At 39.4% G+C, this 20,372-nt stretch overlaps 1 protein-coding gene across 1 annotated transcript in view; it reads left to right on the top strand.

The window, feature by feature from the left end:
* The window catches only part of SERGEF (secretion regulating guanine nucleotide exchange factor), a gene marked incomplete at its 5' end in the record, with an annotated part of 174,219 nt that overhangs the window by 85,326 nt on the left and 68,521 nt on the right, over positions 1-20,372 (top strand). The window contains one exon of the mRNA XM_080617861.1: positions 17,923-17,959. Coding sequence (XP_080473987.1) covers positions 17,923-17,959 — 37 coding nt within the window. The remainder of the gene's footprint in view (positions 1-17,922; positions 17,960-20,372) is intronic.

Below are 20,372 nucleotides of genomic sequence, written 5' to 3'. Positions count from 1 at the left end.
TTCCCTTTCCTCTGTGACACTGTCTTCCTATGGGAACATGCAGATGCAGTAGGCTAACAGACATGTCCTGCTTTGTAAGTGAGCCTGGGAGAGTCAGGTGCCTCAGTTTGATGTAAGCTTTCACTCTCTGTACGCTCTGTAGTTCAGAGGGGCTTTAAAAATTCTTTATGATTCAAGAAAGCCCCATTTTTTGCTGCTGGCTACTGGGTTAATATTGTTCAATCCTAGAATAGGGCTCTGTATATTTTTATCTGTAGGTTATCTCAGGGGGAGAATGAAGGTGACATGAGGAGATGCAAGCGACAAGCCAAACAATGAAGCTGTGTTTGGACAGCATCTGAATGGAACCAAGGAAAAAAATTTAATGCATTGCCTAGCTACTCATTTTTTTTTCCCCTCCAAAAGAGTCTTTTGTTATCCAAGTATATTTTTAGTCTTTTTTTTTTTTTTTTTTTTTTTTTTTTCCAATCTGGTCAACATTTCATTCATGTTTGTGTAGAATACATTGTTCTTTCAGTTTTCAAGAGGCTGATGCCTGTAGAGATGGAAGCAATTTCCTTAATTGCTGAGGGTGAGATGGATGTTATTACCCTTCATGCTGACCTGAAAGAACCTTTTTCTTCAGGCAGCCCCATGAACAATTTTGCCTTTGATGTTCCTTAGCTCCCTTTTAGTCAAAAGGGAGCCTGTGTAGACAAGCACGTGGAAAATAATTCCTTTAAAAATGATTTTAAGAAGCATAATTTGTGCATTCTGTAGATCACAGTCATATCTGAATTTATTCATTTTAAAGGTGGAACATAGTTCTGAACTTGTTCTTTTTTCTGTTTCTTTTAAAGTGACTTCTGTAGAAATAGAAACTTAGAAATAGAAACTTAGCTTCTAAGTATGTGCTTATATATGTATGTTCCTAATAATGATATATTTAAGGATATGCTAAATATGTTCCTCTGTATGGGTGAATTAGCAGTAGTAGTCTGGTTTCTCCTGAATACAAGACTTTTTGGTCTTTAATGAGGAATTGGGGAGTGGGGAGATGGGAAAACGATATATGTGGAGTTTTAAGAAGTCTGATAATTGTCAAAGATAGCAGAAAAAGAGACACTTTGCATTTCTTCATTACTTTCAGTCTTTGTTCCCTTTCAGTTTTAGGAGGTAGTTTTACCCTTGCATACTACAGAGTGAAGTCAGCCAGGAGAATCTGCAGAATATTTTACTGCCTTATTTTCACCTACAGGTTATCTCAAACATATACACACACCATTTCTATTAGATCTCACCCTCCGCCCCCCCAGTAACTTACCATAGTTCTTTTACTTGTTGGCTGCAGTACTTACCAAGAAATGGAAGATGCCTATATGTCAGAACGCCTATATTTGCACATAGAAAGAAAGGGAAGCAGGAGACTGCAAAGGTGAAAGGAGATAATGAATGGGAAAAGGAAAATTAGCCTAGAAAAAGAAGAAAATACGTGAATGTGTGTGGTAAAGAATTTGTCTGTATGGCATTTGCACATGCTTTGCTTCACCTCATAGAAGTCATGTAAAGAATTCAGCAATGAATGAATGGCCAGAATCTTCTGGCATGTATGTCAAGTGATGCTCAGCAGTTTAGTTACAGAATATTTTGATCCTTTGATCTTGGGAATGGATTGCTCCCATACTGTATCCAAAGATGATGAAGATGCAGTGATTTGAAAAGAAATGAATGTATTAAAATATAACAGGTATTAAACTCACAGGTGAAAAGTCTTTTCTTGGCTAAGAGAGCATTCAAAATAAGAGTAAGCTATTTATTCTAAATATTTTCAGGCTGTGTAGTCCTAAAGGTATCATGACTAACCAAGCTTTCCCTCATTCAGTAAGTACCACAGTGTTTCAGCACCGGGCTGAAAAGGCAAGTTGCTTAAAACTGCCATTCCGGGGTGGTTTTTTTTGACCAGGTAGTTGGGAGTAAAGTGATACTGTGTATTTTGAAACACTTCAGATATTTTCCGGGTGAAATCTGCCACAGAAGATGATATTCCAAGATATCGAAAGAGTGTAAAAATTAGATTTTTTATTTTTTTTTATTTTTTTTTCTTCTGCACCCTGACTGCAGTGGTTAAATGCGCTTGGAGTCATTAGAAATGACATTTTTCAATTCCCATTGTTACGTGAAATTGTGATAGCAGGGCAGCCATACTGTAGAGATATCACCTCCATTAAGAGGAAGAAGATTATATTTAGAGGGGATACAAAAGGGGCTGGGCAAAGGGGTAAATGTTGAAGCCTGTGTGCATCAGTGGACGATGAAGAGAGTATGATCTCAAGCTAGCACTCTGTGTCCAGGAGTAGTATGTTGACCTGGGAGCACTCAAGTCATAATAGCAAAAAACTTTGGCTACTGGCAAACTCCACCACTCATGGTATTTGCCAACGTGTGTGTGTCATTTATAGGCATGAGACACTTCACCTCAAGCAAGGATGACTGAGCAGTCTCTATCTTTTGCACACAATGACCTTCATTGTGAGAGTAAAGCATTTTGGATGTTGATGGCCTGAGAACTCAAGGCAGATGAGGTCGGGTTTAGCTGTTATACAGCAATACTTCAGTTTAATCACATTCAAGAATATTCAGAAGAGGTTTTCCTTACAGTTACTGTTCTTAGCTGGGCTACATATGTCACTTCAGGTTAAATGAGTTCACCAGATTTCTGAAAGGTTCTGAAATAGGGAGAAGATCTGCCTCTTGGCTGCCATCTAAAGAGGGATGCCACTTTGAATTACAAATGCATGAGAGGTGGGTGTGTTTTGTAATTACTGGTGAAGTCAGGTGGGCTGCTGACTTTAATATAACCTGTAGTACTTCTCATATGTTGCAAAAATGCTGCTACTTTAATAAAAGATTTTAAAACTCCTTCAAGGTTTCTTTAATTTGTATTCTATCTACTGGTGTAGACTGTATCAGATGAAGATGGAATTTTAAACCTGCATATTATTTAAGCAGTATTAATAAATTGAAAGGAAAACAGGTCTTGTAAAAGGCTTTCTGATCAGTGTAATTTGCAATGACTCCCTAGATGTATTAATTAAAGAATGTGTTCCTGTCTTCAGGAGTTATTTTAAAGTATTGATTCTTTTTTATAATGAGTATATAGCACTGCTCATCAAATGTTATTTGAAAAATTGTCTTGTCTGTCTCGATTCCCGTGCAGCTACGGAGCCACCCTGTGAGAATGAAAGGAAAAATGTGATTTAATAGTAGGAGGATGGGAGCCTGAATTCTGTGCATCTGGGAATGTTGTAATCTTACTCAGTAGCAGGAAGTTAGATGAATTAATGCAGGAAGTCACTGACAGTATCTTTGCCCTCCCCACCTTGTTTAGGTTAGCCAACTCCCATGCAGTCTGTGTCAAAGACTGAAATACTCTCCTTTAAGCCATGATGTAACATAATATTTCAGTATGAAACCGTATGGAAAAAGTTGTGTGATTTCAGTGTGAACATCTATGGTTGCAATTTATTTAGGAAGACTTAAGAAGACTCTTGGAGTGAAAGGGGCATCTTCCATTAAAAACATTATCTGTTGCTCAGTCATTAACAACTTGGAAATAAGAGGTCCTAAGGGGTGTTCAGCAGATGGGAAATCCTCTCTACTGCCCTGAAACAACACATAGTATAAGGTACTGACTGCAGCCTGCCGTGAGCCCCCACATCACAGAGTGACCAGCTCCATCTAACAGGGATAGGAAAAGGACTGTGATAATGTGGGTGAGTTTGCTCTCAAAGTCTATGCACCGTCAGTACTAAAACATCTTATATGTGTCTATTGGCAAACCATTGAAGGCTGGCAAGACAAATTTTTAATTAGTAATAGTTTCTTTTTGCGTCTCGGGGAAAAAGCAGAAGCATCATACAGTGATGAGGTTCCCTTCTGCATACCAGCATTTACCCAGCCTCTAGAGGTAGAATTCTAAAAATCGAGGCTGAAACATTTCCATTTCAGAGTTTTAAGAGATGGCCAAAGGACTCTCTAGGGTGTTGATCCAGATAATTTTATTCTTTTCCCCCCGAATGTCAGAGGAGTTTCAGGAGTCTGGTTAAAAGACAAGGTCCTGCAATATTTTAAAAGGTTGAACAAAATGACTCAAATAATTATAGGCCTGTCAGCATGGAATTTTCCTTGGCTAAAATAATGTTGTGGCTGACATGAATTTTGATCAATAAAGGTTTAAAAGATGATAATATAGTTGCTTGCAGTGAGTATGTGGCTATGGAAAATATATCTTGTCAAACTTATGCGATACCTATTTTTTATGAGATGAAAGTTTGATGAATGTATCAATGTCAAATCAGATGTAACACAGATTTTTCAAATGGCGATGTACTATACTTGAATTTCTGTCAGGCAGTTGGCTAGACGGTGTATGACATTCTGATCAGGAAATTATAAAGATACAAAATGACAATAACAACCACTAAAAATTACAAACTGGTTATGAGAGGTCCTAGAAATACCACTGTAAATCGGAATCTATCAAATGTGTGTTTCTAGGGGAGTCACCAGTATTGTGAGCTGTTTGGCTACCTTGGGAGGGCAGACACTAGGCAGGTGTTGTGGTTTAACCCCATCTGACAACTAAGCACCATGCAGCTGCTCGCTCACTCCCCATCAGTGGGATGGGGAAAAGAACTGGAAGGATAAAAGTGAGAAAACTCCTGGGTTGAGATAAAGACAGTTTAACAGGCAAAGCAAAACAAGGAATTCATTCACCACTCCCTATTGGCAAGCAGGTGTCCAGCCATCTCCAGGAAATCAGGGCTTCATCATGAGTGACGGTTACTTGGGAATGCAAACTCCATCACTCCAAATGTCCCCCCTTTCTCCTTCCTCATCCAGCTTTATATACTTATCATCACATCATATGTTATGGAGTATCCATTTGGTCAGTTGGTGTCAGCTATCCTGCTTGTGCACCCTCCCAGCTTCCTGTGCACCCCTAGACTTCTTGCTGGTGGGATCGTATATATCATTGTAAGCACTGCTTAGCAATAATGAAAACATCTCTGAGTTATCAACACTGTTTTCAGCATAAATCCAAACCAGACGCCCCTACTCGCCTCTGTGAAGAAAATGAACTCTAACCGAGCCAAAACCAGCGCAACAGTAGGGCCATACATATTGGGAACAAGAGCACAGGTCGTAGTAACAGGAGGAGAAATTCGCCCCTTATCAGAAGGGAGCATCTCTGAAAGATGTGAGGGCTGGGGTGGACGTCATCTGAGTTTGGTTTGTGGAATTATGGTGTGGCCCCAAAGGGTTAATTCTGCTTTCAAGTGTCTGACCGTCAAGTTGAGTGATTGTCAGGAAGATGTGCTGGGCATTAACCTCTGCTGCTTTAATTCTGTGTTCTGTATGGGATTGATTTGAACAATTCAAGAACAGCAAAAAGAAACAGCTTGAAACCTGTTGAGAAGATTAAAACATTGGAGAAAAAAAAAAAAAAAGAACAACTTTAGGCTGAGATATGGTAGGAATGTTCTCTAGCCTCAGACAGATGAGGCCTATCTTAATTTATATTTATAAGTAATTAAAGGAGGAATAGGTATGATGGGCTCACAAGATGAGTGAGAGAGATGAAGATATAGAAGGGGGAGCTCATATATACAACAAGAGAAATCAGGTTTCTTGGTTTATAGTGGAGGTTTTTTGCATTTTTAATAGCTGGAAATATCTTAATCAAAATATCTGGTTTAAAAACAGTGTCTCTTGTAAATGAGATGCTTTCTTCACATTAGTAAACAGACCTGCAACTGTCTTCTCCTCATCAGATGTCATGGTAGATTTTAAGTTAACATTCCAGTAAGACACATAATGCTCCATGTGCAAAGCAAATCAGCTCTTATGTCCTTTCTTTGGTAAAGTAGGTTATCATAATGAAAGAGGTTAGATTTGCTTTTAGGAACACCTTCACCCCTCCCCCCCAAAAAAACCCCAAACAACAAACCCCAACCCAAAAAAAACAACCCAAAAACCCACAACCAAACAAAAGACGTCATCATCTTGTTAATTATTCCATTCCAAAATACATTTTTTTGGGAACAGTGTGGGTTCAGTCTGACATAATACTGTGGAGCTGCCTTAGCAAAATCTCTTTGGTCTTCTACTAGCATGAGAATAGAATGGGCATGGCAGAATTAGGCTGCTAGATAGGGTTGTAGCGAGTTGAACTGAAGTTGTCCTCCTGGAATGAAGAGGAGTCATTTTGCTACTACTAAGAGTAGTCATGTAAGCTACTCCTAATTAGGATTTTGTATAAGGCTTGCTTATGAAATACTGGTGTTCTGCTATATTTCTTGTTTTGAGAAATAAATAATTTGGTCTTCAGCAGGATTTGGGCTTGGTTTTACATGTTCCATCACTTTTGTTAGGTCTTTCTTTCAGTTGGTCTTTCTTTTTATGGATACTTGTCCCTTTTTCCTGACAGTATCAGAATAAAACCATAAAATGTAATTGGTCTGTGTGACAAGGTGACCAATACAATCTCCTTCTCTAAACAAGTCTAATTTCTTGCTTTTTGGAATGCTATTACAAATTGAACAGGTATTTCTGGTGACTTTTCTATAGTGATGCCAGATAGTACCTCTGAGAGGTTCCAAATAATTTGGAATATGTAAATAGCCTAAATGATTCTTTTTAGTATCTAGAAAGATTTATTATGCTGTACCTGACCACAGTAAATTTTATTTGTCTCTGTCCTGCCCATTTATCAAGTTTTATTAGCTGCTTCTGGAGTTCTGATTCATTCACAACCTCTTAATTTCTAGAACTCTAAATGAATTCACATTACACGACCTTCACTGTCCATCTATCCATCCTGTTTCCTTTGTAGGCAGTTTTCACTAGTGTGTGTGATGTCTTTAACACAGATGGAGAAAGGGATTCCACTAGATTGAAAATAGGACCCCTGCTGCTTTGTCTTGAATTTTCTGAAGATGAGGCCATGCTGGAGTGTGCTGTGACTTGAATTATTTTTCTTGCCATGTTTTCCCAAATGCTTTAAGTTCTTGGCTAAGCGCCTCCATCCTAAAGAGTCTCTTTTGTCTTCTTGCCGTTGTTGTGTTGGGATGTCATCAACCAAAATATTTAACAATGTTAATGGTTGGAGGTAATCTTAACGGTGTTTTCCAAATCTTAACAATTCCGTGATTCTATAATTCAGCTTTTTAATAAAAATGCCTTTTTATCAGCTGTGGAAAGTCAGTTCACAGATTTTATTTTTCCTCATTCTCCCTTTATGACTAGCGTTAAGGCTGAGCCTCTGTTTGAGTTCTTACAAATGGTATCTTTATTTGTCCAGGAGAGCTTTTCTATTCATTTTTTGCATTGGAGTCTTAGCAAGTTTACTTTTTATTTATTTCCAGCAAGCTTGCTGCAGGGAGCTGTACTGTTACATGTACTGCAGAAACAGAGAATCCAACACTGAAAAGCAGAGCTGCATGACACCCTAAAGGCATAAGAACCATTTATTTGGAGAGGTAAAGGAGCAGGCAGTCAGCAAAATTCATGGTTTGATGTTTTTATACAAGGCTAACCCTTATGGAAGCTGCATGCCTGCAGCTCTGCTGGACCAAAAAAACTGTGTCTTCCAGTAGATGTAGTTGGTGTATGAAAAACATGGTGTGGGGTTTTATCTTCTTCTTTTTTTTTTTTTCCCCCCTGCCCTCTGTGTATTTTGTCATGTTTTAGGAGGCCTTAATATGCTGTGGTTTTTTTCAATGTAATGTGGTTTTTTTGTTACTATTATGAATTAAGTTGACAACATTTTTATTTTTGCACGTATATGAGTGGGAGAGGGAGAGACAGGGTTGTGCTCAAAATCAGGTAATGATTTGCATTCTGGAACAGCTGATAGTTATCCTGAATAATATTTCCCAAAGGCTTTGGGTCTAATTAGGGACACTTCAAATGATATTGCATAGTAGTGGTTCTGTACTGCCAAGCACCTGCTTATTTCTTTCAGAGGACTTAGAATGTTTTGGAGACTAAGTAGGGTTTTTTTAATTCTCTTCAGTGACAGTGTATTTATGTACTACCAGTTCATGCAGGCAGCAGTGCTCGCTGAAGTCGGCAGGGCTAGCGGTGAAATGAAAGGTCAGTCCAATTGTGCATGCGAGCTTCCTTGAACATCTAATAATTTCTCTGGAAATTTGTCTTCTCTCGTCCTGGTGATGGGTGTTGAAAAACTGGGACATTCAAAATTCTATCATATATTTGTGCTTATTGCTGGAAGAAGCAAAAAAGCCTCTGCACTGTAAAGTAAGAGTAGTATTCCTGAATGACATTATTGACAAGATTATTTTGATAATATTGCCAGGTGTTTTGGGTGCAGTTTTTAATGAACGATGGTGTAGGTCAGAAGCATGTAAAAGAAGAAAATACTGTGAAGAGATTCCAAGAAAAACAGCAAAACAACAACAAACAAACAAAGCAAAACAAACCCCAACCAACCAAAAAAACCCCAAAACAAAGCATCATAACCAAAAACCAACCACAAGCTAGAAAAAGAAGGGTTAGAGAGAGTCAGCAAAGCCGGACCTCTCATTGGTGGGGCCAGTTCCGTCTGGGCAGCATGGCTGGAAAGGGCTAATCAATTGATGGCTTCTGTCTTGAGGCAGCGTGTCCCCAGCCACACTACTAGCACTAGTTTCCTTTAAAGAGGGTCTTTTAGGGGCAGTGTCTGCCTGTTCACGGTGTCCAAGTAGAACACCCAGACAGTCAATTATTTGAGGGTATAAGCTTTATAAGAAGTGCTGTTTTTCCTTTCAGTTGTATAAAATGCAAGGCTTTGTGCTATTGTGTAATCTTGCAGGCGGTGTATGCTGAGTTCTCTGGATTATTTTTTCGATGTAAAAAAGTTGTGGTGAGGTTGCTTTCAATAACACCACATTTAGGGGAGAGCTCAGTTCCCTTGATATCTGCTTTTCATTTACTTCGTGATTCTCTCCAGCTTCACTGAATATTCCAGAAAAGATTCCAAATGGATTAAAAATGATGGACTGTTTTGCCACAAAGAAAGAGATGTGAAGCTCAGATTCTGTTGAAAATCTTAAAACTGTATCTATACATTCACAAAAGGACCTTGGAAATAGCTGTTTAAGTAGAATTTGATGTTGTATTGCAAAATAATACTTGCTGTCATGACTTTTATTCTAAGCCTATGAAATGCTGGATAATGATATGGGCTTTGGCAGAATGTTTGCCTGCAATCATTGTTTAATAAAACCATTCATTTCATTAAGATCATAGTACTAGAAATTAGCACATTCAGGTAGGTAATGATGACATTTATATGCTATAATGAACATTTTTCTTTTTGCTGTAAAATAGCATAGGAAGAACAGACAAATAACAAGTTTTTGGCATGCTACAAGCTAGGCATCTCTCCATCATCTTTAGTAAGTCATGGGAAACAGGAATGGTGCCTGAGGATTGGAGGATGGCAAATGTCACGGCAGTCTATAAGAAGGGGAAGAAGGAGGACCCAGGTAATTATAGACCGGTCAGCCTTACCTCCATCCCTGGAAAGGTGATGGAACAACTGATTCTTGACACCATCTCTAGACATATCAAGGATGAGGGGGTCATTAAGAGTAGCCAACATGGTTTTACCAAGGGGAAGTCATGTTTGACCAACCTTATAGCCTTCTATGAGGAAGTAGCTAGGTGGATGGATGATGATAGAGTGGTAGATGTGGTTTTTCTTGATTTCAGTAAGGCATTGATACTGTCTCCCACAGCATCCTCATAGATAAGCTAAGGAAGTATGGGCTTGATGATCAGGTAGTGAGGTGGATCAAGAGCTGGTTGAAAGGAAGAAGGCAGAGAGTTGTGGTCAATGGGGCAGAATCTAGCTGGAGGTCTGTGACTAGTGGAGTCCCTCAGGGGTTGGTGCTGGGACCAGTGCTGTTTAATATTTTCATCAACGACCTGGATGAGGGAACTGAATGTACCCTCGCTGATGACAGATGATGACGCTGATGACACGCTGAACTGAACGTACCAGTTTGCTGATGACACTAAACTGGGAGGAGTGGCTGACACACCAGAAGGCTGTGCTGCCATTCAGCGAGACCTGGACAGGCTGGAGAGTTGGGCGGGGAGAAACTTGGTGAAATTCAACAAGGTCAAGTGTAGAGTCTTGCATCTGGGGAGGAACAACCCCATGTACCAGTACAGGTTGGGGGTTGACCTGCTGGAAAGTAGTGAAGGGGAAAGGGACCTGGGGGTCCTGGTGGATGGGAGGATGACCATGAGCCAGCAGTGTGCCCTTGTGGCCAAGAAGGCCAGTGGCATCCCAGGGTGCATTAGAAAGGGTGTGGTTAGTAGGTCAAGAGAGGTCCTCCTTCCCCTCTACTCTGCCTTGGTGAGGCCGCATGTGGAATATTGTGTCCAGTTCTGGGCCCCTCAGTTCAAGAAGGACAGGGACCTGCTGGAGAGAGTCCAGCGCAGGGCAACTAAGATGATTAAGGGAGTGGAACATCTCCCTTATGAGGAGAGGCTGAGGGAGCTGGGTCTCTTTAGCTTGGAGAAGAGGAGACTGAGGGGTGACCTCATCAATGTTTACAAATATGTAAAGGGTGAGTGTCAGGATGATGGAGCTAGGCTTTTCTCAGTGATGTCCAGTGATAGGACAAGGGGTAATGGGTGTAAACTGGAGCATAAGAGGTTCCATGTGAACATCAGGAAAACCTTCTTTACTGTGAGAGTGACAGAGCACTGGAACAGGTTGCCCAGGGGGGTTGTGGAGTCTCCTACGTTGGAGATATTCAAGGCCCGGCTGGACAAGTTCCTGTGTGATGTACTCTAGGTTACCCTGCTCTTGCAGGGGGGTTGGACTAGATGATCTTTTGAGGTCCCTTCCAACCCTTGGGATTCTGTGATTCTGTGATTCTTGACCTGAAAACATCAGAATAACCTGATGGTTTTGAAACTCTGTGTTTCTGTGTCTTCGTTTCTGTATTTTCTCTTGTCAAAAGTGGTGTCTGTGGCCTTAAACAAAGAGCAAACTAGATGTAGTCCCCAGAACAAGCCCAAATAGATTGTAAGGTATTTGTCTTAGTGCCTCTCATTTAACTTAGGGAGGAAACTGTAAGGAGCTGATTGCTGAGGAATTGTAGAGGAAAAAATCTGAATCAAATAATTTTGAGAAAAATGGTGAAGAATTTCCTTTGGGTAAAACTGTGCATCTGCTGAAGACCCCATTCCTGTAGTTCTTATTTGGATGTGGATAGAGGTGTTTGTAATGTTGGTGAGGATTTTGGCCTTGCGGGATTTGCACTGCGCAGGCATAGGCTTGAAAGCATGTATACATTGACAGGGCTGATGTGATTTACAGTTTCTTTATCAGTTGGAGAGGATACTTTAGTCTTAATTTTTATAAAATAATGAAGACATGTCTTGATTAATTTTAAAAATGATGAAAGGATAAACAAAAATGTAGCTCAGTTTTGTAATTTTGATTGCAAAAAATGGAAAATTTGGACAGACTGCTAAGTAGAGGGTTATGAAAGTGGCAGAGCTTGATTTTCCTGGAATGAAAGATGCTAGTGCTTTCTGAACCACAAGGAAGGAAGGGAACTGCCTGAAGAAGGATACAAGAACTAATTGGAAAATCTTCAGGTAATGAAGCCAGCTGACCTTGCTGACTTGTAAAGATTTTTATCTCACTTGTCCTGGCTATGTTCTTGTCCTTCTACTAAAACCTAATCCCACTGGGTGTTCTTACTGGCATCTCAGCAACTTTGTATTGTAGAGTCATCTGATGATGAAGTTTTTTTCTTGTTGGTGGACATGGATATTTCTTTGTCTTGACATCTCAATCCATGCATCCTCAATTTGAGGCAAACAGTACACATCTAAGTTTTTCAATATGACCACACTTGCCTTTGTAGGCAAGGCTTGGGATTAGTTTCAGGCAGTAAGGGCAGAGATCATAACCCTGAAAGCTATAGAGAGCTATAAAATCTTTCTTTTGAAAGCTTACTGCATCCTTCCAATATCTTAATGCTTTCTCTCTCCCTCCATGCTTGCAAAAGTCCACCTAAATGGTACATTAGCTCTTGGTCTGGTGTTTCTTGAGGAGAAATGTTTTCTTCCAGACCTTAGTAAACAGGCTTCGGTTTAATTTCTGTTGTGCATTTACTTCCTGTGGTGGAAAGTAAAACTATGTGCAAACTAAAGAAATTATACTACAATAGATCACTAGTGATGAATAATGGAAGATGTCTTGTGAGCTGTAGGCCATTGGGCCTCTCACTTTTCAACTGTTACAGCCAACAGCTAGGAACAGATTTAAAGTGCTGTTCTTGGTGAGGTTGTACTGGTTTGCTGCTAATGTGTTGCATTAAACTGCACTTAATTGCCAAGGTGTGTGACTAGGTTAGCAAGCTGCTTTCTTATCAATCAGGTGTCAAATCAGGAGGAACACAGAGTTCTTAGTGAAGGATCATTGGAAGCAGGACAGCTTTGCTAATTAGTTTCCTTTGATTTGATTTTATTTTTTCACATCAGTAGAATTCTGCATATAAATGTAGTTGGGCAGAGGGTGTCAAACTGTACAAATTATTGTTGTCATACATTAATCAAGGGCATAGAAAAACAGTTCTGGGAGAGAAGATTCCCGTCTTACGTAAGCTTTGATCTGCAGTCTCTCGGTCACCTTGTCTCCTTCCATTAGGACTTCTGATCCCAGAAGGAAATGAAATTGGCCATGTTCTGGCCTTGGCAATTTTCCTTACAGTGAAATTTGCCAAAAGACATGAGATGCCATAGCTATACTCCTGGATAAAAGTACTTACGTACACACTGTCTTAATGGTTTCCTTCTCTTGCTGTCTCCCACATACCCTTCGCAGAGCTGTGCTTTCGTGCACTTAAAAAGTTAGAAATGTTAGTGACTAGAATCTGGATGAAACTTAAACATCATCTCTTCATTCATCCTTAGAAAGCTATTTTATATGTCATGCTTTTATCTCTGGGAAGTGATGGAAGCCTCAGTGTCCTTGAATGTTTTTGGAAATAATTGCACTGTAGGATATTAACATGCGCTCATAGGGCAGTGAACCAAAGCTAAATGGCATTGAGGTCCTTTTGTTGCTCTAGCTAAGCACCCTGATTTTCAGATGCTTGTGAATTTTCATTCTGCAATCCCTGTTGTGAGTCCAGCTCCTCCCTGTGCCTGTTCCTTGCAACCCCTTGTAACTGTCTCTTCTCCTCTGCTGCAGCACTAGGCTGACTTTGCATGCAGTCCTGACTTGATCTTTTTCCTGATGGGTTGCACAGCAGATACTTGGTCTGAGCCCTGGGTGTACAGAAGGAAAAGAGAGAATAGCCTTGTGGTCAAGGTGTTAACCTGAAACTTGGATTTTATGCCGTTTGTCAGACTGTTTCATTATAGTTCTCAGAAGTCCCTTAGGGAATGGTTGACAAAAGGTATTTTGTCTCCTAGTTACTTCTTGAAATCAATGTGAGATTGTATGTTTAAATGTCTGTATGAGCTTTATGCTGTATATGTTTGTTTATTGTCTACAAATTAGAGGCCAGTGCTTTCTTACCTCATAGGACTGTGGGGGAGAGAAAGGAGGGATAGCCATTTTTCAGGAAGATCTCTATACCAGGTATAAGAGGGAGGCCCTCTGTATTTAACCTCACCTCTCCTCTGAACCTTCTTCCATGATAACATCTCCTTGAGTAGATAATCTCCTCCTCCTAATATGCATATTTATGTACACACACATTTTCTTGTATGTATATATGCATGCATGGAATGTATATATAGGGCATAGGAATGTATATGTAATAAATATTAAATATTATTTATGTACTTCATCTAGTATTTTTAATATATAAAAGTATTTTAAGTGAAATACTTTGTGTAACCCACTGCTTTTACATTCAGTTAATGTTTGTTAAGGCTGGGCCATAAGCATATCCGCAGATTGCAGAAAGAAGTTGGTGTTTTGCCCAGAGTTAGTGGTTGCTGTGCTAATGTCTTTCCTCACCATCCATGCAGCTTATGTTCGGACTGTTTCTGATTAATAAAATGTTGGTCCCTTGGCTGCTTCTTACCACATGTGTTAAAGCTGGATGGATGGATCTGAACTGGAGCCATTGGTAGATAGAAAACAGTTTGCAAACATGAAATTTAAAGGAAGAAACAAACAATTTATGTCTGGTTGAAAGGGCACAGATAATAAGGTAAATAAGTTCTGAGTAAAATGGTCCCTAAGCATTCTTTTCCTGCCTCACAGAAAAAGTGCTTTGAGATCAGTTTATGTAGAGATCACAATATCCTTGCACGACCCTGCTCAAATTTTCCTCCAGATAGAGAAGCAGCTTTAATATGAATTGTTTCTGTGTAGGGAGTCATGGGTTTTAGGCTCACATAGTGCTTCACTCACTAGCAGTCATTGTCTTTTTAAGATTAGTGATTTTTTTTTTCTTTTATTAAACCAGAATGTAAAAATATTGCCCAATTAGAAAGCATTATTGTGTGTTCATAAGTAAGTACCCTTGAATGTACTTTTATCCACTGGGAGCATGCAGATGTCTGCTGGAATTTAATTTCTCTGCAGCACATTGGGGGTGGGGACAGAAGAGAAGTAACCAGAAAATTATGGTTGCTGCAGTAAATACCAGGCTTCTCCCAGTGACCTGCACTGACTGCAGAGCATAGTACATCTAATATAAGCATAAAACATCTGTTCAGCAATGCTCTTCTCTGGCTGGTCAGTTTGTGCTTTTGTACTGGTCAATTTGTACAAATGCATAAATTTGTAAAATTTATGCATTTTTGGCTGATTGTCATGGGGGGCTGTGAAGAAAAGGGGTGTTACTTTTTAAAGCTTATTGTAAAAAAGATGTTATGAAATATCTGCAAGGCAGCACTGCTCATTAAGCATTGGCAACCTTGCTTTACCTCTGTGGACTTGGTCCCTTCTGAGCTCCAGCATCATAGGTGCACAGGCCAGGAATCCTGTGGATCGATTGTGTAGCAGGCAGCCTGGGTGGTGAATAAGGCTCCTGTTTCAGAAAGCTAACTTGAGAGTCCCCTAAGGGCATTTTTTGTTTGGGGGTTCCTGCACAGTCAGTCTGTGTTGTCAGGTGGTGGGTGACACTGCGATAATGCAGAGCTGGTGAGCCTTGCACTCTCAATCTGGCAATTCCTTCTATGGAGCGCAGTGCTGTTGCTGGTACATGGTGTGTGCTCTCCTTGACCTGGGCCATCGAAGGTGAATCCACGGCACTGCCTTCAACAGCTTGTGATTTTGCTTGATTTCAGTAATTGTTAGCAGAGCTGTCACTTCCACTAAAGTGGGTTTTACCTGAATGAAAGGGGTGCAGCAGCACTGTTCATTTGTGCTTTGCAGTAGGTTTTACCCTGTTAGGCTACAGAGCTGCAGTGAGTGCAGCTGAACAATGTGGCTGTCATGGAGGCAACTCCCCAGAACTGTGACGTCTGTATAATACAGTGGTTCCTGATCTGGTTGTACCCAGCCTTGTTTGGCTGACTCCCTTATAACCTTGTAAGCTGGCTAATGGGTGGCTCTGAATGGTGAGCAGAGTTAACAGCTACATGAATGGAGTACAAAGCTGTTGGAGGTCACCACATTCTTTTATCTGGTTTGCTGGCTTTGTAGCTGCTGCCATTAGATACAGGAATAAAATGCTTCTTTGTCAGGGGATGTTTCACATATTAAACAACATCTGGTTTGGGTGTGTTAATTTTTGTTTTTAATTTTTTCTTTAAATGTAGTGTTTCTGAAGGGGATCCTGGCAAGTAGGTATGAGCCACCAGCCTGAGCCATTCTTCTTTCTTTCGTACTGATGCTTTTGAGTCTACGCCTGTGTTAGTGTATTTCCTAGGGAAGTGGCCAAGAGAGGATTATTCACACCTCGGATAAAATTTACTATTTTATTAGCAGTAGCTTCAGTATCTCCAATTTTCAGCATTTGGTGAAGATGCAGAATTTGCCTTTTTTTTTTCTAGAAAGCCTTTGCTTGTGTTTCCATGTGTGGATCTTGTTTCCATGGCATCAATCCTTAAGCTTGAGAAGCATAGGTGGGAGCATTAGCCAGTGAATAGGTGTTAGGAACCTATTCTGTTGTGCTGTGCTGTTCTGCTGTGCTCCTGTGTAGGGCTCTGGCTTGTGGCAAGGATAGTAATATGGCATATGGTGATTATTTATGCATTTTGACAGTCAGGGCTTAAAGCTTTGCCTGTCTACAGTATTGTGGAACAGAAGACTTGATGCAGTCCTGGTAGTGCTCTTGCCAAGGCATTACTTTTCCTGCTGCTTTGTCTCAAGATGAGGCCATGCTGGAGTGTGCTGTGACTTGAATTATTTTTCTTGTCCTGTTTTCCCAGGTGCTTTCATGTCTTGGCTGAGCAGCTCTATCCTAAAGAGTCTGCTTTGTCTTCTTTGCCTTTATTGCATTGGGATGGTACTGACCAAATGTTTTCATGTCACAGTTGTGGTATGGGTACATCATGAGCAGCAATGATTGCAGGGTTTATTTGTAACAGAATTGCTCAAGCTAGTCTGTGTGTCAGTCTTGGGTATTTTGTTTTCCAGTAAATGCTCAACCACAGTGAGCTGAGTACAAGGACTGTTGTTAGGTTCTATGGTTTTATGTTACACAGGCATTGAGGTGATTGTAGCTGTTTCTCTGGCCATAAAAACTATAAAGTTATACACTCACAAAACTGCATAAAATTTTGATGGTATGGACTTATTTTAATATAATTGAGCATATGCTCATGCTTTATATTTTATCATTGCAAATGTATTTTTAAGAAGTAGAAGAATGTGCTTATTAATTTTCTCCAGCTCAGTAGTATGTGTAATGGGTAAGCAGGTGCAAGACAGTGAACCAGATACAGGATTTGAGGGGATTGCTTGTTTTAATTTAAAACTTGAGGGCACTCAGCAAAATAACTTTGTGTTAGATATCTGTGTTATGTCACACAGTTATGCCAGCAGTGACATTGCAAAAGAATTCAGTTGTAGAGACAAGTCCTTGCAGTGGGTTCTTGTTGCCTACTGCATGTTACCATCATTTGTGAAGAGCTTAGGAAAGCTTAGTGAATGCTGCTGTGTGATATGTGCTAAAGTAACTTCAATATCTGACATGTTCACAGCAGCTGCAAGGAAGAAAAATAAACTGACTATAAGTTTGCTTTGAAAAGAAATTTATAACTCATTTCCATCACTAATGAGCTTAGGAGAAAATGTTTGCATTGGTTTCTTTTTTTTTTTTTTTCCCCTGCAACTTGTGAAAATGAAACCAGCCTGCTGCTAATAGAAGAGCTGAGTTCTATGGTATTTTGCTCCATTCTAGATGGATGACCATAGGGATCATATCGTTTCAGGTTTATCACGCTGAGTCTGTATGCTTTGTGCAGTTCTTCAGGGATCATCTGGAAAAACAGTATAGATAAGAGAAGTCAAGATCTTCATCACCCTTTCAATTCCCAGCTGTCTCTGCATGGCTCTGATGTTGCAAAGGCTTAATCTGCATTTGCTCTATGCCTATAAATAGTCTTGTTGGATCCAGTGGATGTTGTCAAGGGTGTGATGTTTTTTGCGGAACTGTGCCCAGTCTTGCTCCTAAGGATTGAAATGTCAGTGGTGACTGCATTTTGAAAAGAAAATGCCTTTTTATTAACAATACAAACATACCTCCCTCCCCCATGAAGCCCCTTAGTGAGACTACAAATGAAATTTCATTTAAAAGTGAGAGCACTTCAACCTTGACTCTGCATCCTACAAATTGTAGTTGTTTGTTTCAGGTTAATTTTTAATTTCCTGACATAATTGTGGTTGTCTTCCTACTGTTAAGCAGGTTCTCTTTAATTCATTCATATTTCCTTTTTCAGATCGCATGTGGCTCAGAGCATAATCTGGCAGTAGTTGGTAAGTAGCTTAATTTTATATCAACTCCTCTCACCTTTTTTCATTTTTAAGTAGTGCAAGATGAACGAAAAATATGCACATCAAACATACTGAGTGATTAAGGGCTTTGTGTGCAGCAGAAAAGAGGAAAGTAACATTTAAATGTGGAGGAAAGAAGAGAAACCAGTATCATAAGTGGTTATGATGAAATGTGCCCTTATTGACCATCCCCTGTAAGAAGAGAAGGGTCCATACATCAGACAGCAAAATCCATTTGCAAAATGCTGCAGTCCGTTTTAGAATGGAGCCATTGCAACAATTCAAGCTGCAGACTTAGAGTAGCATCAAGCTGGTCAAAAGTATCTTTGTTTAACATGGAAATTTTCAGTGAAATAAATCCTGGGTCTTTTGTTGTTCAAAGCTTGGAAAATCTTCAAAACGTCAGTCACTGGTAGTCAGGTTCTTTAGTGGGTCGTAGTATAATGCAGCTGTTGTAATAATTATGAAAGTACTAGGAAGCTAATGTCAGTGGAAAAATTGAACTTTGTGCACCAATTTCAGGAACAATCGGATTGTTGCTTTCATGTGATGAGTTGATAACTGAAGTTTGATGCATTATTGGTATTATAAATGCATGTTTAAGAACATTTTAAAATGTAGATTTTTCAGGTGCTTTATAAAGGAAGTCAGCATAATTATTCTCATTAATAGACAGGGGGAGAGAGATGAAGAAAGGAATTCTGTACTCATCAGAGCTGGAAATGAAACGGTCTTCTAAGTTTCAGTATAGCACTCTATCCACACAGACATTTTTGATTGCTGTGGCTGATGTGTTGAGATGTTAAGTGAAGAATTTCCTTGATTTTCTTAAGTGTGGTATGACAGGTGTGGAAAAACCAGCTATTTGGTATCCAACCTGCATTCTGTGTCCTAATTTTTATGGTATTTATTTAAACTTGTTGTCTTGATGAGTTTCAGTAAGAAGCCACAGAAGTAGTGTTCTGTCTATGTAGTAAATTTTCATATATACTGTAGTATATTTTCCAATTATCCTTCTATAGTTAAAACCTGGAGAGAACTTACGAAGCTCTACTTAGTTTATACCTGGCTTTAAGAAAAGATTTTCCCTTTAGCTTCTCCCTACTCACTCAGTGTCACATGCCTGTATTAATTGTCAGTCTGGTGCTTCTGAATGTCAACTGAAGAGCAATCTTGTTTCTTGCTGAATTGATGAAGTGGAAGTGTACTGCTAGCAGATTCCTCCAGTGTACGTGAAAGCAAAGCATTGAGTTTGAACAGCCTTCTCTCTCCTTATGTCCTTTTAACCTTTCTGCCTTCTAGGCAGAAATCTCTGGAAAAAATCGGTAGGGTAAGGAAATTCTAGAAGAAAGTTAATAATAAACTAAGAACTTAGCGTATGGAAAAAACATCATATGCCTAAGCTGTGTGCTACACTTGTTGACTTCAATGGGAAAATTACCAATGCTGGAAGCTAGTCAATTTTATTTTAAGGGACAACAAGGATGTGATGTTACTATTTTTTTTGAACTAAGCAACTATAATACATTTCAGTCCAGAAATTAATTTTTACATGTGCTTTTAAGAGGTTGACTTCTTAGAATATTCTGTGGCAGGATTTCTCCCATCACTTGTGATTTTTAGTTAAAAGCTGTCAACTGTTATATTCCTTAAAGATATCACACAGACTTCTGCAAATATGGCTACTTGATTGTACAATTTTCTAATAACTTATCATTCACACAGAGTTTATTTAGGACAACTATCTCATCAGTTTCATATTTAATTAGTAAATGCGTGAATGATAGGCTTTAAGACTGAAATAACTCAAGTTCAGTATGAAAGGTAAGCTGAAAAAAAAGCTTTTAGGAGCATAATATTCATGCCACTATTTCTGATTGTATATACAAATGTGTTTGTAGTTTTTTTGCTGCATCATCTTTTAAATAGAAGCATTTTTAAGAGAGAGAGATTGGATAGCTTTATGACTCACTTCACAAATGCTGAAGTTTTGTTCCAGTCATCTTGCTGATACAGACTGATTTGTAGGGCTAGCAAGCAATTAGTTTTTTTCATGTTACTTTATATAGTCTGCATCCATTTGTATTTTTTAGTTGCTTGAATTCTCTTTTCTTGCCTTCTACTGGCATCAGTGCAAAGTTTAGCTATTTCTTCTCTGTGATGGCACTGCCTCCTTTTTCTTGGTGGGTAAATCGGAAGAAATTTGGTTTTCATTTGGTTATGTGGTGAATTTGATATAAAGGAAAAGGAGTTGAGGGATGTCTCCAAACATATCTGTTTCTAAACTTGATGAGTTAAATATAATAATTAGTACTTGAAACAGTGTAAACATCCTCACTTCTAGCTCTTGGTGAAAACACATTTCTGTTTTGGTTTGGGGTTGTCCTGTGGTTCT

This window comes from Psittacula echo (assembly GCF_963264785.1).
Source record: "Psittacula echo genome assembly, chromosome: 5".
Lineage (NCBI taxonomy): Eukaryota > Metazoa > Chordata > Aves > Psittaciformes > Psittacidae > Psittacula > Psittacula echo.
Note: the sequence above shows the minus strand (reverse complement) of the source record. Positions and strands in the feature narration are given on the sequence as shown.